Source organism: Hyaena hyaena, unplaced genomic scaffold (assembly GCF_003009895.1).
Source record: "Hyaena hyaena isolate Hyena2069 unplaced genomic scaffold, ASM300989v1 scaffold_293, whole genome shotgun sequence".
In the NCBI taxonomy this organism is placed as follows: Eukaryota; Metazoa; Chordata; class Mammalia; order Carnivora; family Hyaenidae; genus Hyaena; species Hyaena hyaena.
This window is the reverse complement of record NW_024080925.1, coordinates 611,156-638,460: the sequence shown is the minus strand read 5'-3', so window position 1 is coordinate 638,460 and position 27,305 is coordinate 611,156. Positions and strand designations below refer to the sequence as shown.

Genomic DNA, 27,305 nt, shown 5'->3' with positions numbered 1-27,305 from the left:
AGTCCCTGTCCGTGGTACTCACGGTAGCTACCCGTGCAGTGGGAGAAGGATGGGGGGAGGTCCCTGTCCGCGGATACACACTGCAGCTACCGGCGCAGTCAAGGGCAGGCCCTGAGTCTTGCCTGCTGACTCTCCAACTGTCCACACTGAGCAGCTCAACAGTCACCGGGCCCAGCAGGGTCACTACAAGCACAGTTTTCAGATGTGTGCAGGCTCTGCTTACAGGCCTCTCTACTTAGCCTTTATGAAAGGGCTATTTGTTTATTCTGTCAGTTGTTCGGTTCTTATATCTTCACCCTTTTTAAAAGGTATTTTAAATAATTTTTAAATGCTACCTATAATAAGAATCCCAACCTATCAAAAAAGAAGGGGGGGTTATCTTTATAATTATCTTTTCATATGTATATAGCAGTGGTCTTTTACTTACAACCCTGATATATGTGGATAATGTGTTTAAAGGTTAAAACTTCAGGATATACTTTATGGTCAAAGACTATGTACCCTCAACCAGTAAAGTGCTATTGCATATAGCACTTTTACCTTTTATTTTTTTTTTTTAAGTTTATTTATTCTGAGGGTAAGAGAGTGTGAGCATGGGCGAGGGAGAGGCAAAGAGAGAGGGAATGAGAGAGAATCCCAAGCAGGCTCTAGGCTGCCAGCACAGAGCCCAAAGGGGGAGAGAAGGCTCAAACCCATGAACCTGAGGAACCTGAGATCATGACCTGAGCTGAAATCAAGAGTCCAAGTCTCAACCAACTAAGTCACCCAGGTGTCCCACATATAGCACTTTTAAAATCTGCCTTACAAACAGATTTTCAAACAGTATGATGTTTGGTTTTATAAGGGACAATGCATGACCTACAGTTTGAACTAACTCTATCTGGAAAACAAAAATGACTTAAGAAACAGAATCCATTGGCATATTTCTTTAAGTCTTCATTCAGAATTTTTATTTGGGGTTTGAATTCAGAACAGCTTAAAACAAATACGATGAATAAATAAGTTTTTCATAGAAAAAGGTCAGCCCATAACTATTATACTGATTAAGAAATAATTATTACTCAAACCTTCCTGTTCAGCCAATTATGAATCTAAATCAGCTGCTTAAGTAATACTTCATTTATTAACAGTAAATTCTAGTCTAAGAGAGAATAATGAAAACATTAAGTAAATCAAATTATACTGTTATATAATTAGAGAAATGAGTGAGAAGACTTACATGCTTTCCTCCCCTACAATGCATACTGCAGAGAGAAGTTTAACCACGTCTGTCATCATACTTGGGTGCTTGGGATCGATGGCTCTGGCTAACAGAGTAAGACTCCTCTCTTCACTCATAATTCTTTCCAAGCCATACTATAATATTTTGGAAATAAGAGGTTAAATGTTAGCAGTTTATTACAGAAAAAAAAAAAATAGTGCCCTAGAGGAAGTACAGTTATTAAAAAAGTATACAGGATAATCTATTTTTTCACTTTGTACAAGCCAGGAAATATAAGGAATGTATACCATCTTGAAAAAAATTCATAAAATTATTCACATCAAACACTATGATAGCAACCAAACATAACTCCTCAAAGGTGATTTGACAACAGTATGACTGATAATTATTCAGAAAGCTAAGTAACCAACTGGAGAAAGGGAGAAGCAGTGAGGAAAATTGAGACTTCCCAACAGAAACATACAAAACAAATAGTTTTTGTACCAGACACTGAGGCCACAGGGAGCTTGCCTGGGAAGGACAGGTGGTAAGGGATATGCCACACAATACACAGATCAGCTCTAACCCAGAGAAATATAATGAAAACCACCCACATAATATCAAGTTTTCAAACACAAAATATCTTAGTAAAATTAATCCAGTATATCTAAAATATTATCATTTCAACATAATCAATATAAAACATTTATTAATGAGACAGAAAGAAAAATACAGGTATTCAAAATCCAGTGCATATTTTATATTTACTACACATCTCAGTTCAGACAAACCACCTTTCAAGTGCTCAATAGCCACAGGTGGTAACCATATTACATAACACAGACCTAGATAGTAACACTGAGTTCATAAAATGGGCACAAGTTGAAGAGGATTTGGACAGATCCCGTGTAGAAATTGCCATAAGGAGCATAGGTACTCTAATCAGATTGGTATTTTATCATCAGAAAGACAATGTAGTTGTAAACACATTACATAAATGAGATGATGGTGGACCAGGATAAAGTTTGTTTGCTACTGCCAGGATGTCACATCCAATTAGAAGATAAGGAGTCATGTTAATGACTTCGCATTTTGATTTAAGGACGTATACATCTCTTAGGGCCCACTTACAATCTATGGAAGATAAGTATCAAATAACAGAGGATAAATAGAAGCAATAAAACAATACGATTTATCTTCTCTGCATCCCAAAGGATCCTTCTAAAGAGTGAGAAATTGGTTGATTAGAATTACTACTGAACACTAAAAAGGATCTTAATCCCAATTACAGGCCTATGAACTACGGCTTAACTCAAAGTTAACACTAGATATAAGTATCAAAGTTAAATCTATAGCAAGCTTAGACCCAAATGCTATGAATGGTACGAAGTCTTATTTCTAATTTTCCTATCATTTATATGCCATTTATATAAAGAAGCCATCACGCTGTGCTGAAAACACTGCATTTGCTTTAAACTGCATGGGAACACAGGTACCAAGGAAACAGCACAGGCAGAAGGGCCAAGGGCGCAGGATATGCTTTTCTGAGAGCATCTCAGTCTTGTTGGTGATAGAGAAAAGTTTACACATAGATAGCTAAGCCAGTCAGAAAATGATCCCTTTTGTGATGCCCTGGGCTGTCTTCTAACTGGAAACAAAGAAAGAGAAAGTAAGCGTGGGTCCAAGGACTACAATATTCTTCAATAACCAGCACAGGGAATTGCCAGAGGTTTATAAAATACCACTTAGATCCTATTCAAAAAGTCAATCAGCCAATGATCACCAAGTACCAAAGAGCTGGCTCTGTCCTAAGAAACCAGAGGATTGAGTAAAGCATTTCCCCTTTCACTTCCCACCCTCTTGTATGTCCTTAGCCAAAGGCGGCCCGTCTGGAATCAGAGTCCTATGGCTCCTCCAAATACTCAAGGCAACTGATACCAATTTTCTCCAAGTGATACTACCTACATTCTCTGTGAAGTCCTCTAGCTCTAAACCATTATGTGTAGAGAGCAGAATATGAACATTCTCTGATGTCAGAACTTTGACTAGCACTTCCTAAACCCCAAAGTTCCATCATCGGCAGTATTCTGACTTTGTTAACATAAAAACGCGTAGTGCTCACCTCAAGACTGTAATGAGGCCAGATTACCACTAATGAGTATCTAGAACTAAAGACAGAATTGCTGCCTACTTTGATAAAATTACTCTTGTTCAATCACTTAAAAAACAAAGCAAAACAAACAAAAACTACAGACTCTGGGAAAGAAATAATCAACTTACCAGTGCTAGCATTTAAAGTGCATTAAATGAAGCCTGCTGGACGTTAGAAAGGCGGTGACAAATTCTGGAAGGTCTAAGGTGTGTCTCTACTGAATATCAAGGACCCACTCTGGTTTATATGAAAACTCATGTGTTCTAAATCAAGGACTAAAGCCAAGTTCCATTTGCACTCTACTTGAGGCCCATTATTACCTAACAGATAGAACGTCAAGCCAATGGAAAAGTGTTAGGTAGGGGAAGGTGAATACCCTAAATCCTTGGGCAGGATGTTCAATAGGGCATGAATCCTGATGCTCCATAACTACCTACCTATGGTGAGCTAATCCCAGTAGCAGAGATAACACTGGGAAGGGGGCTGGCTTCAGAAGCAAAGCACCTATGCTGGGGGGGGGGGGGGGGAGTTGTGCACACCTTCAAGCAACACATGAAATGTTAACAGACCCAAATGAACCTTTGGTTCTAACCACCCTGTGCTAATCACCTTTTAATTTAAATATATTTAATTTTTCATCATTTTATTTTTTCACCTAATATTCAAAATCCTTTTCCATTTAGAAAATACGATTTAGTCCAATTGAGTGATTTAAGAAATTCACTTTCATCTGTTACCAGATTTACTCAGTAATTATATAATTACTAGTGCCTAACAAGGTACCATTTTTTTTTTCCTCTCAGAGCCTATGTTTTTTTTCATTATTTAATAAACTCTTATAAAGACTACACAGTGAGATAAATGAAAAACCATCAATGAATCTTGGCGGGGGGGGGAGTCTTTACCGAAAACATTATTTCGTATATTAAGTTTAGAATTCAGACAATATAATAGTAACTTCAAGTATCAGTAACTTTTTATTCTTACTAGCACAGGTGATAGCCATCAACACAAATGGCAATAGATTCCAGCTCACAGATACAAACTGTAAGCAAAAGCCATCCATTATAAGGGAATGCACTGTATCAGAACTTAAATACATAAAGTCAACTGCCTCCCCAAGTCAGTCTCAGGTAGGAATATATTCTTTCATACACCACCTCATCTCACTTTAATCATGGTATTCCTCTCAAAATCAAAGAATGATCCACATGACCCTTTAGTTTAAAAACATGTTCCTGGGTTTTATCTACTGCTAGCCTTATGACCAGTGAAATTTCCAATTCTATATTCTTAATTTACAAAGAGCCTTTCTAAAGCAATATTACATCCTCAGCATAGAAAAATCACTTTCTCCATTTAAGACATATAGTACAAAAGAATATGTAATCTAACTAAAAACTAATTCTTACAGATCAATTCAAATATAAAAAAATGTGGATATGTAACAATATAAAGAGGATTTCTACATCAGCTATTCCCCCTGAAAATCATAGCAGGGGCACCTGGGTGGCTCAGTCAGTTGAGGGAGTTTGAGCCCCACAATGGGCTTGCTGCCTTCAGCTTATCAGTGCAGATCCTACTTCAGATCCTCTGCTCCCTTTTCTCTCTTCCCCTCTCCCATTCACACTCTCTCAAAAAATAAAACATAAAAAAAAAAAACCCCAGAAAGAAAGAAAATCATATCTGATTAGAGAAGACAGGGAGGTGAAAACAATCTTATTAGGCAGGTAAAAACAGAAAACTTAGTTCAAGAAAATGCTGAAAAATAAATAAGACAAAAAGGATTACAAAATACTGGGGCATTTGGGTGGCTCAGTCAGTTAAGCATTAAACTTTGGCTTATGTCATGATCTCACAGATCGTTAATTTAAGCCCTGCATCAGGCTCTGTGCTGACAGCTCAGAGCCTGGAGCCTCCTTCAGATTCTGTGTCTCCCTCTCTCTCTGCCCCTTCCCCTCTCATACTCTGTGTGTGTGTGTATGTGTGTGTGTGTGTGTGTCTCAAAAATAAATATTAAATAAAAAGACAAAAGGAAAATATAAGTATTTGCTACATTTAATAAAAAGAAATATGAATGTGAATAATCGAAGTACCAGTACTTAAGTGTGTGATCCTCTAAAGGCTTGTTTTTAAAATATGAGTGAGACGAAATATTAAAAACTGAAATTAATCAGAAATATACAGTTTGCTATGAAACACAAATCATCATAACGCCACAGGTAAAATTCCTCTCCTGCTGTCTAATGGCAACTAAAACACCTATCATTACTATACCCATCATGAGGTAGATATGTTTAGATGTTGAAGCTAAAGACATGGCATGCAATAGAGCCAATTTCTGCAATTAACAATATAAAATATTTAAAAATGGAAACACTGTCTGAAAAATCTAACTTCAGTTAGCAGCTGTAAGTATTCCTCTCTTCTTATGTGTCCTCTTCAAATGTGCACCTCTGCAGACCTTTGGTTTCAATATGACTTATATTAAGGGTCATTGCTCCGGTTTTGGGACCTGTTTCTAATCGTTTCACATCTTTTGACATTAATTTCATTGTAGATTTAAAGTTCTAGGCTATAAAAACTAAGCCTTTCCCACTTGATTCTTTGATAAGAAGTATTACTCCAGGTCACGTGTAATTATCATGTATGATCTCAAAGCTTATTTTTGCTATACTTATGAAAGTTGAGAAGCCAGGAAGGGGTGGGGGTGGGGGGGCAGCAGAGGGTAGATAGGGAGGATTAATCTGCCCACAAGGATGTGTACTCAACAGCTTAGCAAAGCAGTAGGTCATTTCAGTGCAAATTCTGTACTACACACCTCTATTTCAGAAGAATTCTGTAGGTACCAGTAAAGAACGAATACAATGTAATTACCTATGTACATACCTGTGTATTCATCAAAGCCTTTAGACACTGTATGACTTTATGCTGATTCTTCTTTACAATTTTTTCTTGTCTGCATTGGCATAAAAAATATCAGTCACTGCTGGAATTATCACTAGACATGCAAATGTAGCTTAACTGAAAATAAAAATGAATATACTTACATTTTGCCATTAATCAGTTTTTCCAAAATGTCCAGTAATAATCCAAGCCCCTCATGTCCAAAACTTTCCACCCAACTGTTAAACAGAAAAGAAAAAAAAAAAAGAAAGAAAACAAGCAGTTATACATAATCAGTATTCTAGTTTGAAATACCACAAAATGCTATATACTCACAAATATTTCATATTTGTTATATTCTAATCATAAATACAATATAGGAATGCTGTCATGTACGAAATTGCTCATGATACATAATCTTAAGTTGTGAGAGCAGTGATAAGATAAACCAGATAATGCCCATCACTACTGTGTTCCAAGTCCAGCAACATAATGTTAGTAGCCAGAATCTTCCCTGTGGGAAGTAATACAAGGCAGAAATCAGGAAATGCTGCCAATCACCGCATCTCCTCCCACCCAGAGAGCGGGCCATTAAACATGTACTAACATACCACTGACTAAGCCTCACTTCAGACTTCTCCTAAGAGCAGAAATTGGGCAATATTTAAGGAAGGAAGAGGTGCCTAGGTGGCTCAGTCGGTTAAGAATCTAACTCTTGGTGTCAGTTCAGGTCATGATCTCACAGTTCGTGAGTTCAAGCCCTGCATCAGGCTCTGTACCGACAGTGCAGGAAAATTTCTCAAACCACTGAAATGCATCCTAATTTCCTAAGTTTCAGAGTTTAGTCATTTAAGAGTTTTCAGAGTTTCATCATTATTTTTAAATGAACATTTTCATCTTGACCAAGCCACCTCTTTTCATAAACCCACTGGTAAAATCACAGTACTGTAATATAATTAGGACATCACTGCCAATAGACAACCACTCACCTTGATTTTAGAAAAACTACCTTAATGGAAATTAATACCTTTTTTTCCAGTGGTGATTTAGAAAGCCTTGAGCAAGAATATTACCATTTTTTTTTAAATAGCAGGGGAAAGAAAAATTTAGGATATATAACTGTGTTTATTTCTTTGTATATATGTGTCTGTATATATAATTGTGTGTGTGTGTGTCCTTTGAAAAATTGAACTTTAAAGACAAAATTTCATCCAGTAATCAAAACCAATCAAAATATTATCAATATTAAGAACAAGCTTAAGTCACATATTGGGGCACCTGGGTGGCTCAGTCAGTTAAGCATCCGACTTCAGCTCAGGTCATGATCTCACAGTTTGTGGGTTCGAGCCCCGCTTTGGGCTCTGTGCTGACAGCTAGCTCAGAGCCTGGAGGCTTAATTCAGATTCTGTGTCTCCCTCTCTCTCTCTCTGACCCTCCCTTGCTCACAAACTCTCTCTCTCTCATAAATAAAATATTTTAAAAAAATTTTTTTAAACTTTAAGTCACATACCAGGATATAATACCATTTTCTTACTTAAGACACAATAGAACATTTCCCATGAAATATGAAAAACAAATGCAACATTTTTAAATGAAAAAAATTGTTTAAAAAATCTTCATTTGTACACTTGTGAATACAGCTTACTCACTTATGAATGTTCAGAATTTCTGATTCCCACCACACACACACACACACACACACACATACACACACACACACACACACACACACACACACGCGCGCGCGCAATTTGTCATTTAGATTGACAGATACTTGTCCACTATTTCACCTGTCTCCTCCCGGTCCAGTGAAAGCCATGGAATAACTAATTCAAGAATGTGCTTATGCAAGAAACATACTCTGATACTCTACTAGGAAAGAAAAGCCTGAAATCACTATTACAGCGAAGGTGAGGGGAAAAAAGTTGAACAGAAGTCCGTGTTTTCAAACCAGGATGCTATTTCAAAAGTGACGCGTTTACTCTCCATTATCAGCAACACACAGATTACCTGTAGGCACTTCAAATCTCACTTTAATGTTTCATGAAACACCTACGGCATCCACTTAACTGTTTGCCTTGTTGACATCCTACTCCGTATTTATTCTCATTTCACGTGAAGCAGGGAAGCTTGAAATCAAACACATAAAGAACCTGAGTGTTTCACTGGGGCTGACACTGACGCACGTGGACAGATTGTGCTCATCATGCCCTCCTGTGTTAGTGCCCCCAAGCTGGACTTCCTACTTTATTTGAAGTGAATTTTTAACAATCTATATATGCAAAAGTTATATCCATGAAGACATGCAAAAGCTAACATAAGTGATATAGGATTATTCACACACCTAACACTTTCAATCATTGTGGAAAAATCAAGTCACTATTCTTAAAACTGCCTTATACAAAAATAATTTAAAACTAGGTTAATATAACAAAAACCTATCAATCCAAGTAAATCAAGTTAAGTCCTTTGGCCTAATTAATAGAACCCAGCTTTTTTTTTTTTTTTTAATTTATCAGCCTTAATTTAACAATTATAACCAGAATGCCGAGACTCACAGAAGTTCTCATATTAACTATTTCTGGACCCACTAAATAACTCTTCTGAACTACAGAATATGCGTCATTGCAGTAAAACTTACATCCGCTCAAGCATATTACATATAAGCTACTTCTCTATAAAATAAACTTAATAAATTAAATGTAAAGAGGCATTATACCAAATTATACTGCAATCTTTTAACTCATGGTAGGAATTAATTTCTGAATAAAATCAGAGAGAATGGTAATAGCCTCATGAAAGTCAGACTATACATTTCATAAATACAACAAAAACAAAGTCATGGAACAGAGGAAGCAAAGATTGTTGATAACAAAAAAATACACATATATAATATTTAAACATAAAAAGCTGGTAAAGGTATTGATTGAAATATTAAGACACAAATTAAGTAAAAAGACTCGCTGTTTTCTTAAAAATTAGTGAGGCCAGTATATTGTGGTACTAACAAGTTGTCACTAACAAACCCATTCTTTCAAAACTTTGGCCCCCACCTCTACTATTTTCAGCATTATTTTTAAAAATAGGGGCAAATATTACTTCTTATCATTTCTGGAAAAGATGTTCAAGATAAAAAGTGATATTGAGTAGGTAGGCCTGTGGTGCTGACAGAGGTTCATTGAAATCCATAGCTTTTTACAAAAGTAAAAGATTTCTCATCATCAATGTAGGAAGCAACCTGGATCTATAAATGATCAATCTTCAAGAAACGAAATCTGTTCTATTTATTCTGTGCCTGTCAGCATAGTACCATCAGGCATTATGTGGTTTAACTATAAACTGCCTTCATGGATGAATAAGCACTGTGCAAATGTTTCTTCTTCATGAATAGAAATGACATAGAGATTAGTATGACATTTGTATTGGGGAAAAAATGGCTTTAAAACATAAAGTAATGTGCTAAGTACTAATTTAATGCAAAATCTACCTCTTAAAATTCTCTAACAGGAAATATCAAACTCTTCTTTTTTAATTACTTCCAGAAAAACTACTAAGTATATTGCCCTTTAGCACTTCCTAGCAGGGGGCTCCATGTAACAGAAAAGAAGAGGTGAAGAGGTAACAAAAGGAAAAAAAAAAAAAAAAAAAGGAGGGAGAAAGGGTGGCCTCTAGGATTAAATGTTCAAACCATCTTAAAATGTTCAAAGCAGCTTATGCTTTGAAATTCAGTTACTGCTTCCTGAGGCACAGGATGAAATCAAAGATATGCCAAGTGGTTTCCTAGGTACTGTTGACTTTATGAAGCAAATACAATCATCTCAATGAGCAGAGAAGGCAATAATCAGGTCTCAGATTTACTTCCTGGCCCAAGGACACTATCCATGTATATGATTCCCACAGACTCAAGTTAGTTATCACCTCTCTTCCCAAATGTGCTCCAAGGAAAGGAAAGAAAGATAAATGCATCACAGATTGTCAGAGCCAGAATAAACCTACCACATCCCAAGGACAACCTTACCAGTCACGTACGCCTGGAGAACAGGGACCATTTCTAATTTGTCTTTAAATTCCCCAGCACCTGGAACAGACTAAGCACTCAACAAAAGGTTTTAAAATAAAACTGAACATCCTTCCATTTCTATATATAAGGAAAAGAATACACAGAGAGAAGTATATGATCATGTAGAAATAGCATCCAGGTCTGCTGATACCCAGGCTCACACCCTTACTTTATCAACCTAGAAAGGAAGCACAAAGCAATGACGCTTTCCATGCAGTATCACTGTCCCAACCTTCATGCCAAAATCATCAATTCCGATTTCAGAACTGGTACTTATCCATACTGAATCAAGGATGATGAATCTGGAGTCCCTGTCTTCATCACACCTGAGGAGTTGACTGACTGAGCTCAAAGGGTGATGTTGCATTACCTCTCAAACGAGTGTTCATTAACAAAGTCACCCAGCCTTCAGGAAGGTCTCCCTGTGTGCCTAATACTGCAATAGGTATGACAAACACAAAACTGAATAAAACACGTTCTCTGCCCTTGAAAAGATCACAGACTTGTGGTTGAAACAAATGTTGAGCTAAATTATTTCCATAATGTAATAAATGCTACAATCATGGTGCTAAGGGAACAGAAGGTACAGCATATACCTCTCTGAGGAGCAAAGCAGCTGATGTCTGGCCTGAGTCTTCAAGGTTAAGTCAGAGAAAGAGCGGTTTCTAAGGCACCTGGAATGCATGCAAAGCCATTAAATATGAAAGAAATGGCCTGTGCCCAGTTACAGAAGTGGCTGTATCAGATAAAATCAAAATGGTAGGAAGGAGCTTCTGAAAAAAAATCTATACAATGTCATGGACAATGGGAAGCCATTAGCACATGTGGTAGGGAGAGTAATCTCACCCCCTCTCCCCCCAACCGCACGCCCCGCTGCAGATGGCCATTCTCTAACATCAGAAGCCATAGTTATCTGACATAGCAGATAGAGGAAACAGAAGAGGAAATTCAGGTTCCTAATCACAGGATTTTACAATAGGAAAATGACCCTAAATTACCCAGGTGAGTCCAATCTAATGACCCAGATTACTGAGGTTGAAAGCCTTTCCCCGCGGGATCAGAGAAATGAGACAAGAGAGATACACAGCCTGAGAAGGACTCAAAGTTTAAAGCTTACAGATGGAGAAAGGGGAATAGGAGCCAAGGAGTGTGGGTGAGCTCTAGAAGCTGAGAAAACCCTTGCATTCTAGCTAACAATAAAAAAAGGATGTCAGTCTCAAAACAGCAAGGAATTTGCCAATAACTTGAACAATCAAGCAAACATCAAGAACAAAGTATCTCTCCATTTATTCAGACCCTCTTTGATTTTCTTCATCATGATTTTGTAGTTTTCAGCATAAAAATATATATAACGTATTTTTTTCAGGAGAAAAACAAATTTCCTCTTAATATTGAAGTGTACAGTACAGTATTATCAACTATATGCACACTGTTGTACAACAAAGCTCTAAAACTTTTACATCTTGCAAAATAAAGTTGAGTTTTATTTATCTTGAATCCAGCAATCTTGCTGAACTTACTGATTAGTTCTAATTTTTATAGATTCTTCCAGTTTTCTACATAAACATGTCATCTACAAATAGGGACAGTTACAGTCTTCCTTTCTGATTTATACATTTTTGTTTGTACCTCGTTTCTATGTCTAGAACTTCTGGCATAGTGTTGAACAAGAGCGGTGAAAGCAAACATCCTTGCCTAATCCCTAGTCTGAAGGGGAAAAGTATTCAGCCTTTCACATTTAATGTTAGCTCAAGAATTTTTGTAGATTTATGTTACCAAATTGAGAAAGTACTCATTGGTATTATTTTCCTAGAGTAGCTGTAACAAAATACTGCGAAGTAGAATGCATAGAGGAGAAGTTCATTCTCATAGTTCAGGTGGCGAGAAGCCCAAAGTCAGCAGTGCTGGGCTCCCTCCAAGACTATGGGGTGACCCCTTCTTTGTCTCTTGTTAGCTTCCGGGGTTAATGGCTATTCTGGGATTTCCATATCTCCCATCACATAGTCCCTGTGTTTCTCTTCTTGAAAGAGTATAACTCGATTAAGAGCCTACTCTATTCCTTTATGACCTCATCTGACTCCATCTGTATTTACCCAGTTTTCAAATGAGATCAAATTCTAAGGTGCCAATTTGGACCTCACAATTTTTCTGGGGGACACAATTCAATCCGTAACATCTCTCCTTTCCTGAGAGTTTTGTTAGAGGTGCTCAGTTTTTGTCAAATCTTTGTCTGCATTCTATTGATATATCAGTTTTCTTCTTTAGCCTTGTTGAGATAGTCTTACATTGCAGCTAAGAATTTCATGTCTATATTCATGATGGACATTAGCTTGTAAATCTGGAATTTGGGGTTTTGTAATTGTCTTTGGTTTGCTATCAGTATCAGCTTCATAAAATAAACTGTAAATTGCTCCCTGCTCTTGCATTTTCTGGAAGAGGCTATGTAGAACTGGTATTAATTTTTCTTCAAAACTTTGGTAGAATTTGCCAGTGAAAGCATCTGTACTTGAAGATCTTTAAGGGAGTCTTAAAATAGTCATTTAATTTCCTTAATAGCCAGAAGATAGTCAAATGTTCTATTTCACATTGGAGCTGCCCTGCATGTGCCACTCATGACAGTAGCCCTTTTTTGTCTATTTCACATTGGGTATGTTGTAGTACCTCTTTATGAAGAATTGGTCTTTCAAATAAGTTGTCCAATTTGTATATCTGAAGTTATTTGTACATTGCCTTATTATCCTGATAATAGGTCTGCGGTGACATTCTGTTTTATTCCTAATACTGGCAATTTGTCTACTTTCATCATCAATAATAAAGGTTTATTAGTTTTATTAATCTTCCCAAAGAACTACATTCTTGTTTTCTCTATTGTTATTCTGTTTCCAATTTAATTGATTTCTTCTCTTTCTTATTACCTTATTTGTTTTTGGATTTTGCTTTTTAGATTAAGGTGATAACTAAAATTATTTATTGGAGACCTTTTACTTTTCTAATTTATATATTGAGTGCCACAGATTCCCTTTCTCAGTACAACTTTTGATATATACCACAGCTTTGCAATGTATTTTTGTTAACTTCAGTGTGTTTTTTTATTTCCCTTGAGACTTTTCCTTTGACTCAAGGATTATATACAAGTGTGTGGTCTACTTTCCAAATGTTTGGTTATCTTCCGGTTATTGATTTCTAGTTTGAGTCTTATGGTAGAAAAACACATTTGGTATGGTTTCAATTCTTTTAAATTGGGATGAGATTTGCTTTGTGGCTCAGGATATGGTCTAACTTGGTACATGTTCTAAGAAGAGAATGTGTACTCTGCTATTAGATGAAATGTTTTATAATAATACATTATGTATTTTTGCTTAATAGTACTGTTGAGTTCTTATACCTTTAGTGATTTTCCATCTAGGTGTTCTACTGATCATTGATTGAGTTGTGAAGTCTCCAAATCTATTTGTGGATTTATGTATTCCTTTCTGTTCTAGTATTTTTGCTTCATATATTGTGCACAACTGTAATTCGATATATACACTTAGGGTGGGTCTTTTGGTGGACTGACTCCTAAAAATCAATCTTTTTCTTTACTCTGAGATCTTAATTATTGGATATTAAACCAGCCACAATTGCCTTTTGATTAATGTTTGCATAATACGTCTTATTATCACTTCACTTTCCATCTGTCTATATCAATATATTTGAAGTGAATTTCTGATAGAAAGCATATAATCGGGTGATGTTTTTTAATCTACTCTGCCAACCTCCTTTAATTAGCATAACCATTTACACATAATGTAATTATTGACATGTTAAGCTCTAGTCCTTATTTTTTGGCTCTTGTTCGTTCTGTCTGTTCATTTTCTTTTGCCTGACTTCCTGTCATTTACTTGAGCCTATTTTAGAATTCCATTTTGATTTATTTACTGTGTTTTTTATTTATAGCTCCAAAGCTTTTTTAGAGGTTGCTCTAGGTACATCATAATATATCAAAGATTATTGGCATCATCATTTCACAAGCTTGAGTGAATGGTAGAAATCTTCCCTCTTGTTATGAATCGAATAGTAACCCTCAAAGTTCATACATTGAGGCCCACACTCACAGTGTGACAATATTTATAGAGATAAGGCTTTTACAGAGATAATTAAGGTTAAAGGACACCATAAGAATAGGGCACTAATCCACTATGACGAATGTCCTTGTAAGAGGAAGACACACCAGAGGAAAGGTCATATAAAGCCACTACAAGACAGCAATCATCTGCAAGCCAAAGAAAGAGACCATAGAACAAACTGACCCTCATGGCACCTGACCATGACCTTAAGGCTTCCAGCCTCCAGAATGGTGAGAAAATAAATTTCTGTTTAAGCCACCCAGATTGCAGCCTTTTTATTATGGTACCCCAAACTAACCCACCTCCCTTTATGCACTTTACCCTCCCCTTTTTAGAGGATCATTGTTTTAACTATTTCCTGTACATAGAATTAGAACCTTAGACAGATATGCTTTGCTTCTACCAAAGATAATTTGGAAAATTCAAGGAAAGTAAACTTACCCACGGTTTTATTTACAATATATGCTTTTTCTTCCCAGTATTTCAAGGATGCCTTTTTAATCCTCTCATTATTTTATTTTTAAGTATGTCTTGATTTCTCCTTCATTCCTGAATGATACTTTCACAACACACCTATTCTGAGTTGGCTGTTCTTTGCTTTCTTCATTTAAAACCTGTTCTTACCACATGCTTTGGGCCTCCATCATTTCAGGTGAGAAATCTAGTGTCATGCCCTTGGTTTTTCCCCAAGTGGCATCTTTTGCCGCTTTCAAGAATTTTTACCATTTTCAGTTGTCAGAAGGTTGACTCTAGTAGGTCTTAATGTGACTTCCTCTGGGTTCATCCTATTTGCATTTTCTTGAATCTGTATGTTTAAGTCTTTTGCCAAACTTGGGGAAAATTTAGCCATTATTTCTTCATGTAACTTTGTTATCTTGCCATCTCTCTCAAGTCCTCCTAGGATTTGGATAACAAAATGTTAAAACTTTAATTACAGTGCCACAGTTCCCTGAGGGTCTTTTCTGGTTTTGTTTTTCATTTTTTCTCCATTCAGATCAGGTATTTTCTATTCTTCCACAGTGAGGTTCACCAATTCCTTCCTCTCACTCCCACATTTTGTTGTTGTGCCCTTCCAGTAAGTTTTTCATTTGTTATTTTAGTCTTCAATTCTAAACTTTCAATTCAATCTTTTAAAAAGAATGCAATTTCTTCTGTCTTTGCTGAGACTGTTTTTTTCTTTCAGCATATTCATAATTGCTCATTAAAACATCTTGAGGATGGCTCCTTTGAACATCTTTATTAGAATGCTCAAGTATCTCTATCAACTCCTTACTGTTGTCTATTAATAAATGTCTTTTTGCACTTAGTTTGAAATCTTCCTTTTTATTAGGACAGGTTTTTTTATATTGAAACCTGGACACAGGTTTTTACGTTATGATACTTTGGATTTTATTTCCACCTCTTATTTTTTTTAGCTGGCCTCCTAGGATACCTATTCGGTGGAGGAAGGATTGGCATGCTCTGGGTAGTGCCAGGTGAAAACACAAGTCCATGCTCTCCAGGAGGTCTCTGCTGACACGTCAGGAAGACGCTTCTTGTTACTGCTGGACATGGATGGGCATCTGAGCTCCCCACTTGCCGCCACAGTACCTCCCTGGCAGGGAGAAGAAGGGCCCCCTCATTATGCTCATGCCAATGAGCCAATGGGAAGGGACGTTTGTTTCCAAATCTATTTTTGCCAATTGTACTTACTACCATAATTAAATACTGTAATAAAAATTACATAAACAGACAAATCGCTACCAAACCCTCTACTATTTCTATGAAAACTAAGCCTATTGCTTTGAAAGTTTTTTAAATGGCAGTTTAAAAAGTGCCAGAGAGGTAGATGTGGACCTAAGTGTTTCTTATTGAGATATCAAAAAGACTTTACAGAAGAATTCTATATATTTTGTAAAAGCATCTACATTTCTGTTCCACCTTCAAATGCCAATATGAGGAAGACAATGCATCATGGATATGGTTTATAACATCATCTGTTTCTACTAAGATGTAATCATCTATTTCTACTAAGAAGTAGAGTAGGTGCTACTCCACATCAAAAGTATAGGGGGGGAAATGTTTAATCTTTTAAATCCAAACAATGTTTAGGATATATGTAAATCATTTATCATTCCCTGCTTTAGTCCCCAAAGCCAACAGCATTAAACAAAAGGACTTCTTAAGTAGACACACACACTTCTATATAGTGCCTTTTTAAGTAGGTGATATTATACATTTTTTCATCTTGTTTTTATGTATTATCTATTTTCCTATAATGACCTCCTACATTTTGCAGTAAGAGAAAAATTTTTAACTACCTCAAAGAATAATTTTATATAAACACCTAGAGAAACACAAAGTTATTTTGCTCAAAATCAATATAAGAAACTCTTGAAAGGGGAAAAAAATATCACTGGTCACATGTGACAAAGTAACAAATTTTATACCTTAACCTTAGAAGGTCAGCTTTAATACTGTGTAATATCCAAATCCAATTTACATTCCTCTGTCAGAGTAATATATCACCAATGCTGAATATAATTATAGCTTATTTTAGCCTTCATTTTCACCTACTCTTAGCAAGGTGACTAAATACTTAAAATGAACCAGGGTGTTGGGGGTGGAGGAGTACAAAGCAATTAACATGCCCTGTAGGGCAAAACAAACATACACCCACATCCCAACCAATGTCCCATCCACAAAAATTACACTATATTACACAGGGAATTCAGGAACTAAATAATGTTCTGATTTTTAAAATCTACCAAAATTCAAAATACAATCATCAATATATGTATTTTCTAGGAACTGACTTTTAAAGAAATTATATATTTAAATCCAGTCACTTATTCTCAATTCTAATATTAAGGTTTATTTTTTTTATTTTTATTTATTTATTTATTTATTTATTTATTTATTTTTGAGAGAGAGAAGAGACAGAGCACAAACCGGGGAGGGGCAGAGAGAGAGAGAGGGAGACACAGAATCCAAAACAGGCTCAGGCTCAGGCTCTGAGCTGTCAGCACAGAGCCCAATGTGGGGCTCAAACTCAGGAATGGTGAGATCATGATCCGAGCCGAAGTCGAAGCTCAACCAACTGAGCCAACCAAGTGCCCTGTCACTTCTACTATTAGAAAAGACAGTAGACAGGGAGAGGGAGGGAGGCAAACCATGAGAGACTCTTGAATGCTGAGAACAGATTGAGGGCTGATGGGGGACAGGGGAGAGGAAGCTGGGTGATGGGCATGGAGGAGGGTACTTGTTGGGATGAGCTCTGGGTGTTATATGGAAACCAACTTGACCATAAACTATTTAAGAAGAAAAGAAAAAAAAAAAAAAAAAAGACAGTAGAGTAACTAAGCAGTCTATTTTCTTAGTTACTTTTTAGCTGTAACATGTTGAAACATATAAACTATCTAGAGAAAGTAGTCCAAATAACATAAAAGGAAAACCAGAACAACTGCTGTGATCAAAAACAAATCACCAATGTACACAAGCTCTTAATCTTCAAATAAAAAGACTGTAAGAGAACTATAGGGTTAAAATAGCATACACTAGTAGGTGTTCAAGTCAAAACTTTAGTCTACTATTAAAAGAAACATTGCAGAAAAAAAATCTTTTGGAATGTATTAAACAGGAATAAGGAAGTTTCTTAGTATAAAATAAAAACATTATTACTTCAGGAAAGTGTTAATGAATTATTCATCTTAGACTAATTTGACAACCAATAAGGGGGGGAGGGGGGGAGAAGAAACCATTATAGTGCAGGTCTTCTATCATCTGTTTTCACCTGAAGTACTTGCTACTATTGCCCAATACTAGTCCCATAAACTTCATTATTAAGTCTATCATCTGCTCCTGATTCTCTCAAGTTCATCACTACCTTCTTCTCTCATAATGCTCCACTCCACAGAGCTGCCTCCTCAGTTACAATTGAAACTATTTCATCTTCCAAGAGTCTGCGAGTTTCCTTCTTCTTTGAACTCTCATTAACTTAAGTTTCTCCATTTGCTTATTGGGTCTTACCCACTTGGCCTCAGATATCTCTACAGTTACTGTGCATTTCTCTTTCTTTTATAACAAAATGTCTCGATTTCATCTGAGGAACGGTCAGTACTTCTTCACCATCCATTTTATTCCATCTCATTTCATCTGGTTTCTGCCACCCAGAAAACTGCTCTTCTCAAAGGCCACCAAGAACGCTCCTCTTGCTAATTCTGACAGTAGTAACGTCTTGCCCCAGGCTTCAGGAGCATTTATGTGGTTTGCCACTTGCCTCTACTGAAACTCTCTTCCTCTCTTAGCCTCAAGAAATCAGCCTTTCTGGGTTCTTCTCCTCCCAAATGACCACTCCTTGGTTTCTCTTGCCTTTCTGGACAATAGATAATTGCTGGAGTTCTCCAGGGCTTGTTAAGAGTGTTTTTCTCTATTATCTTCCTTCCTTCCCTCTCTCCCACTCTCTCCCTCCCTCCCCCCACACCTCACCTGTATTCTCAACTATTCTCAGACCTTTATGTACAATCTACATATAAACAGTAGGTGAGCATCTCTACATTTCTCCACTGAGCTGTTCGCTTGCTTGGTATCTCAAATTGTGAAACTCAAACATATCAAACTTAAGATGGTTAAAACAAATATTTTTGTTTTCCGCAAAATGTATGAAACAAGTAACAAAACCATCTTCCTCTATCCCTGTTAATAGCACTATTTTTTTCAGGTCACAAAACCTAGATGTCATTCTTGATTCCTCCATTTCATTCACATCCCACAGCCAATCTATCAACATGTCCTGCAGTCTCCACTTCCAATTTATCTGCAAAACTCACCCACTCATCGCCCCACCACTACTACAGTCCTCATCTAAGCCATGCTCATCACTCCCATGACTAGGCAATAGCCTCCTTTCTAATCTTCCTGTCCACTCTAGCCTCCCTTCAAGACACTCTCCCCAGAGCAGTTCCTTTTAACAGGTAAATGTAGAAATATATCATTTCCATGGGGTGCCTGGGTGGCTCAGTCCATTAAGCGTCTGACTTCGGCTCAGGTCACGATCTCAAGGTCTGGGAGTTTGAGCCCCATGTTGGGCTCTGTGCTGCCAGCTCAGAGCCTGGAGCCTGCTTCAGATTCGGTGTCTCCCTCCCTCTCTGCCCCTCCCCACTCACATTTGGTCTCTGTCTCTCTCTCTCTGTCAAAAATAAAAAAACGTAAGAAATAGGTCATTTCCTGTGTAACTCCTTAACAGCCTCATACTTATTTAAAAAATTGTATCACTTGCCCAAAATCACCCCTAAGGCCTCTCATGCCCTGGCCACTGTCCACCTCTCTGATGGCTCCATGGCCTCTGGGACTCTACCTCTCTGTCTCCACTCTCCTATCAGTTTTCCCACCTGAGCGTCTCTGCTGCCCAATAGCTGCTTCCAGGCCCTGAAGCAATGCCTAAGCTTCCCTTAACTGATTCCTGTCTTTACCACCTCAAAGACTTTCCTGTGATGGGCTTGTATCTAAAAGTGTTCTATGCATTACTCTCAGTCCCTGATTTTTTTCTCAACTGAACTGGTATCTTCTATTTATATTTTCTAGGTTTCATCCCCAGGTGCCTCATTACTGTGATACCTAGCACAGCACCTGAGAATTCTTGTTGCATGGGTAGACGAACAAACATATCCTGTGCCGGACTCTAGTGGCATTTTATCCATACCACACACTTAAAGAGCTGGTGGTATCACTTACTCTGTGTGGTCGACATTTCTCTCCAAATGGAATCTCAGCAAGTCGATGACAGGGAGAAGCCTTTACACCTCTACTAGATTTCCAACAGAGAGGTTTGTAAAGAAACTCAAACTACCTGATCCCCTATCCTAAAAATGACTGGTGTAGCCCATGCATTTCATTTTATTTCATGCTTTACTTTCCCTATTCTCTTTTTACTATTCAACTCCATGTTACATGCACCCTGATCTTCTGAGTTCCATCTTACGGTTCTCCAACAACAATGAATGAATTAACAATATTCTGGGCTCCTCCTCAGAATTCCATAGCACAGAGCAGAGATGCCTTATCTTCAGACTCAAGAATGCAAAGGCTCAAAACAAGTGCAGAAAGAATATTGTCACATGACTTTCTTATCTCAAAGAAATATTACTGTCCAAAAGGGAAGCCTCTAGTGACAGGTAAATTTAAGTTTAAATTGCATTTCTTAGGCACATTAAGCACGCTTCAGGTGGTCAACAGTCATGTTATGAGTACTTAACAGCTTAGACCAAGAACATTTCCTGTTGAAAGTTCTACTGGGCTTCTGCTCAAATGAGCCTACTTTCTCCCTAGCTCTTCAGAGGCAGTCCAAGTGACCTCAGTGGATCTAACCCTAATGGGTTTCTTTTCTGTTATCTTTTATGAATGTTAACACATGAAAGATGTTTCACATATGAAAACTAAGAGAACAATGAGTATCTTACATTTATTGATCGCCCCATAACAGAAGACCTAGAAATCCATGGCCAATATGGATGATAAAATTCAGTTTTATTTCACAAGTTTTTCTGAATCATAAGAATTAAAATTTCCCTCTACTGCCAATATATTTCACCTATGTGTTTAGGCCTTACGTAGACAGCTGACTTCTGAACAACGTGGGTGCGGATTACCCCTGAAACAGTGGAAAATCCAGTATAAATGTTTGCCAAAAACTTAGCTCTTAATATCCCACTATTGGCCAGAAGTCTTACCAATAACATAACCAGCTGATTAACACATATGTTGTATGTTTATATGTTATATACTGTATTTATTCTTACAATAAAGTAAGCTTTACAAAATGGTGAGAAAGTCTAATAGAAAATATATTTGCAGGACTGTACCGTATTAATAAAAAATAGCTATGTATAAGTGGACACAGTTCAAACCTGTGTTGTTCAAAGGTCAACTGTAGTTATGTACTTTTTTTTTTTTATGTATAGAGACAGAGGGAATACCAAGACAAAAATCGTATTTTAAACTCTTTACTTAACTCCCTAAGCTACACTTTTAAAATATGGCTAACAAGGCCAAAAAAATAGTCTAAGGAAGAAACTACACAGACCCTTTATACATAGGATACTAAATAATAGGTGGGGTCTTAGGGTCCACAGTTCAATAATATTTCCACTGAAGACATTCACCTTTTGCCAAAGAAACGAAGGCTTTACGTTCTCTGAGAACACAGACAATTACCACTGAAAAGCAAAGTTTCTCGTTTTTTGCCTCTATGATCAGGAGAAGCTGTACACATTTAAGAGCAGTACTTTCCCCAACTTGTTATAACACTATCTTTTATTGTATTTTCAACAGTAATCTAATCTTTCCAAATAATTAGCTTTCAGTCACATATTCTTTCTTTTATGCCTGAATATCAAAGTACTCTATTTTAAAAAGGAGGACTTGAGACCCTATGTTAATTGTGACGGACTTTACATTTGAGTTTTTGAATATTAATCTTGGCTATTCAAACAGCACTTTATATTTTATTTTAAATAGACTAGGAGATATATATTATCAAGTAGATGGGGAGGATTTTGCTTCTAGACCCTTCAGGTCAAGTATAAATTGAGCTACATAGCTCTTATTCATCATGTACAGAAAATATGTATTTCTCACTTAAAAGCAATTACTGTATTTCCAACACACTGTACTTTTATTGTTAACCTCGCATTCAAAGTCAAAGCTTTTCAGATACAGATAGAGTTAACTTTGAAACCAAATAATTATAACACACTTTACAACATCTATAAGCCAAAACCAAGTAGTACGAATGACAACCCACAGATGACGAAGTCTCCTTCCAGTGGGGAACATTAAGTCTTCTCAGAGATTTCTCCAAATGACTCCAGCTTTGGAAGGACTGTGAAAGCAGTGGAAAGTATTGGCATGCCCTTTAAAATATCAGGTTAGTACTCATTTATCAACATTAATATTTTCTTCCAGGGCATTTTTCATTAATATTTCATTCTGTTAAAACACTTTGGAAAGGACTACAAAGTGACCTAAAATTAGGGGGCATTTCCAACAAATATTCCTTTAATAAGCAATATTAAGGGACGTAAAAATAATAGATCTTGAATGTTAATTTAGACATAAATAATACAGGGTATATCCTAAGATGTGTGGTATCGTCTAAACATAGAAATAAAGAATATTAACATCCTACCTATACTTGGTGACTTTTCACTGAAAACAACATAGAAAAAATGCTTTGAAGAGGTAAAAGTACATGTCTCTGAGAAAAGTTCTGTAAGATAAACATGAATCCAACAGATATTTTTAGGTACCAAAGGGGATGCTTCTATGGCTTTTATGATGGGCTGTATTGCTGATTCCCTCATCCAAGCTACAGGCAGCCACAGTGAAGACTGTCGTGGACCATAGCTTTTATACTGCCTGTCAGGCACAGCCCTCCTTTCCATTTCTACTCCTTAACAGCTGGTGCAAATTCCACTCCCTCTGCCTTACCCTTCCAAGACAGAACTCCCTGGTGAAGGCAGCCTCCCGTGGATCACTCGTTTCTTCTCAGGACTCTCTTGATAGAAATGCTCACTCATCCTTGGAGGTTTTAACAATCTTTTAATCTTTCAGACTTCAATTCCTTTATATATTCCCAGAGTCCTGAGCCTAACTTTGAGGATATAATCATCATGCAGTATTTATGTCAGAGAAGCAAGCAGCTACCCAGAAGAACCAAGGTGTTTAAGCTGCAATGTCTAATAGAATTTTGTTTTTATGGTGACATTAATGGTTTATATGTGCTGTTCAGTTTGCTAGCCACAAGCCACATGTGTCTCCTGAGCACATGAAAAGCTTATCCCCCTCCCCACTTAATTAGTTTAAATAACCACAAGTAACTAGTGGCTACCTTATTAAAACGGCACAGGAAGGAAAACAGTGCCATCTATGTGACTTGCCCTCCTGGCATCGCTGGGAGTGGGGGTGGGGCGGGGAGACAAGACAGAAGAAATAGAGGAATGTAGATCACCCAGGAAAACCTTTACTCCTCTTGCCCACTTGAGAAATTACCACTATTAATAACACCATACATCTATACATACTGTTAATTCTCAAACTTTTTTCTAAGGCTTATTTTTAAAAAGAAATTTTATATTTCATGTCTTATTTTAAAATTTTAAAACATGTCAGGTGATAAAAATAAACTGAAGCATATTAACGAGATCATTTACTATCTTCCTCCTCTCGGTTCTACTAAGGGAGAGGTCTTCTACTATGTTCCCCAGAAAAGAACATTAGGAAATACTTCCAGTCATTCCTTCCATCTCATTATTTGGAGATCCGCTCCCCCGACCCCAACTGGCCCTATCACCACCACCCAGAAGGACTGATTTATCAAATTCACTGGGATGAGGAACACCTCACCTTCAAAAGGCACGGTAGTGCTCTGCAACTTAGCCTTGCCAGCAGTGCAGAGGTTATTCCTCACCACACTTCTGTGTCTACTTTAACCTGTTCAGAACTCAAGGGCAAAAAGCAGGTGTGTCTGTAGCTCTGCAGAACCAGTAGTTCACATGTGTATGTGTCGAACAGGACAGCTGTTAGAGAAAATAAATAGTAAAAGGTCTCCCTTTTTTTTTTTTAATGGAATCAAGGGATAAGTACTAAACAGAAAAAGATGATCTTTGGGAGGCAAAGCAAAAGCGAAATCAATGTGGGAGCGGAGCAAGTGACCATTTATTCATCCAGATTACAAGGACTATCGTTCAGAGGTAAGTTTCAAGAAATTCAGAGCAGGACAGCCCTTTGTATTCTTAGTAAGTTGATGACCAGACTCAAGTCCTGTAGAGTCCAGGAAAACACTTACTTGTATCTTCTAGTAGTAAGATAAAGAACCTACATTTCCAATGAAACTAAAAACTGGAAGAAATGAGAATTTAACACTTACTGACCTATTCTCTGTCCCAGTAAATAATGTACAGACGCTGGGCCCCTTTCTTCTCTCTCCCCTTCTTCCCCCTCAGCTGTTCTGTTCTCGTTTCAAAGGTGCTCATTCTGTAGGCATTAGCTTCCAGGGCTTGTATCAACTATTCTATGCTGGATTTGACCAGGGGGAAAAAGTTAAAAACAAGGGTAATCCTCATTCTGTCTGTCTGTCTGTCTGTCTGTCTCTGCCTTAGAGGTTTCTCTGACAACAGCTCCACCTTCGCCATGGATCCAGTTTCTGCCATTCAATGCCAGCCCGTTAGCTTCAAGAACAGAGTTCTCTTTCTCTCCCTCCAGCCCAGGGGTGGAGCAACTTCCCGCTGCTGCCAATCAAGTGTCTCACTATTTCCTATGTGGTTTCTCAGTTTTTCCATCAATTATTTAACCTGTTTCTAGTATTAACTTTAAAAAAAAACAAAACAAACAAAAAAAAAAAACAAACCTTACATCGTGCTCTCTGGTTTCTGTTTTCCTGTTGGAACTCTGACAACATATACACTACATACATATGCACAGATGTATGTACAATTTCATTCTGATTCCATTCCATGTTCTTCCTAGGAAAGCATCTTTGGTAAGACTGACAAAAGCAACAGCAACTCCCCTAGGATCATGATGCCGTATAATTAAGCTTTAGGAAGTCCATCTTGGTAAGAGAAAGGTTTGACTTGTCAAAGTTTCTGTTTGGGTGCTTTGAAGAAGCTGCATGCCCCCTTGCACCCTCCCCCCCCCCCCCCCCCCCCCCCCCCCCCGCTGCCACGGCATTTAGATCCACTAAGAGTAGGTGCTCTGCAGATGGTAAAGTCCCCTGGCGGGCTGGACCTAAGTCATCCTTGCTAAAGACATATCCTATCTCTCATCATAGTCACTGTCCCTTCCCCCAACCCAGGGAGCGACACAGGCTGTAGGAAACTTATCTGCTTGCTCTTGCCATGAATTGCTTGGATGTTTTTTGAGAAATATTATCACATTCCACAAATCTCTAATGTCAAACCATGATTTTCAAAAAGATATAAACATCGCTTCACCCAGATAAAGTCAACAGTGTCAAATATTTATTTACTACGTTAATGAGGGAACCAGAAAGATGGTGAGGCCGGCTCAAATAGAACTAGAAAAAATCAAAAGATTTTAAGGTGACTTAAAGGATAGAAGAATGCTAATGGAAATGCAAGACTAATATCCTGCTGAGCAATAAAACTCCAACTTCTAGAACCCTTTTTAAAATATTTTTTAAGTTTATTTATTTATTTTGAGAGAGAGAGAGAGAGAGCACAAGCAGGGGAGGGGGAGAGAATCCCAAGCAGGTTCTGCACTGTCAGCACAGAGCCCAATGCAAGGCTCAATCCCTCACATCATGAGATCATGACCTGAGCTGAAATCAAAAGCTGGATGCTTAACCAATGGAGCTACCTAGACTCTCCTCCAGAGTTCATCTTCAAGGGGGGAAAAAAAAAAAGTAAGGTAAAGTAAAATAAGTATATGAACATACTAATATATGCACTTAAAAATATGAAGCAAAAACAAACAACAGTTAACGGGAGTTCACCACAGACAACAGGTCGGACCATCAAATGACAGAAAAGAGGAAGACTTTTACTTTTCTGTTTATATCCTTCTGAGAAATTGGGAGTTGGGGGTGCAAAAATTTAACACTTGTTTTTCCTGTATTAAATAGAGATCTGCAACAGTTCTACCAACAACTGTCACTGAAACACGATTTTAAAGTTGTATCTGAGGTGACAAGAAAGTAAAGTCTCCTTAAAAGAAAAATTTAAAGAGAGAGAAAGGGGAATTCAGAGAGGTAAGCCAGCCTTGAGTCCCATTTGCTCTGCCCTGTGGGACAGATGCAAAGGAAATCCACATTTCCTTTGTGATTGCGGTACAGAGTCTAAGAGATAAGAGCTAAAGCCTAGAGGCCATGATCAAGGCTGGGACATGCGGCAAAATTGAGAATCTCAAAGGGTCACACCTGCAATAAGAAGGTAGGCTAGAAATAACCTACCCACCTGCCCAGTAAAGGACAAGGCAAATATGTTCTGGTAACTTATAATCCAAGTTAGATATATGTAAGGTGCCTGTGTGGTAAAACCAACATAACAACAAAAACCAAACTCAAAAATACCTCAAGCCAGAAATTTTAGGTGCAGTTGGTCCTGGGTAATAAGTCTTCATATGTGTCCAGTAGTCAAAACTCATTCAATTCATTCTAGCAAAATATGTCTTCAAAATAAATCTCAAAGAAGACGTTCAAAGGGACAGAGGTCACTCTCACTATATAGAGCTTACAAAGAAACAAGATAGGAGTAAAGATGGAAATAACTAACCAACCACCAAATAACCAGAATTGAGCCAGAGAAGTTTTCATTTACTTGAATTACAGACCTACAAAGTAAGGATATTTACTATGTTTAAAGAAATAAAGCAGGAATTTAAAAAAGCACAAAGCAACAAATTATGAAAACAGACAAGGAGTTTTAAAACAGAAACAGAGACTCAACTGGCTGTTTGTGGGCTCAGTTGGTTCAGCATCCAAGTCTTGATTTCTGCTGAGGTCATGATCTCAGGGTCTTGAGATCAAGCCCCACATCAGCTCCTCTCTCTCCCTCAAAACAAATCAGCTTAAAAAAATAAATAAATAGAACCAAGGAAAAATAACAGATGCAATTATAATAATGGAAATTGAAAATGCAATGTATAGCTCAATAGTATATTAGACACCAGTGAATAAACAGTTAGGAAACAAGAAGATCTAATAAATAAATATAAATACTTCCCAAATACAGAGGAAGACAATTAGATGCAAGCTATTAAGATGATAATGAATAACGGCATATGGAGGAAGAAGGCCGGCATTCTAAGATATATAAAATGAGGAAAAATTTTAACAGAATAACAGCTGATATTTTCACAGACTGTATTAAGGATGCCAAACCACACTCAGGAAGCCTCCCCAAA

General features: G+C 37.3%; 1 protein-coding gene across 2 annotated transcripts in view; it reads right to left on the bottom strand.

The window, feature by feature from the left end:
• The window catches only part of DIAPH3 (diaphanous related formin 3), a 508,311-nt gene that overhangs the window by 361,236 nt on the left and 119,770 nt on the right, over positions 1-27,305 (bottom strand). For both annotated transcript variants that reach the window (XM_039247287.1, XM_039247286.1), the window contains 3 exons: positions 6,404-6,478; positions 6,243-6,312; positions 1,220-1,356 (listed from right to left, as the gene is read on the bottom strand). In XM_039247287.1, the coding sequence (XP_039103218.1) occupies positions 1,220-1,356; positions 6,243-6,312; positions 6,404-6,478 (282 nt within the window). The remainder of the gene's footprint in view (positions 1-1,219; positions 1,357-6,242; positions 6,313-6,403; positions 6,479-27,305) is intronic.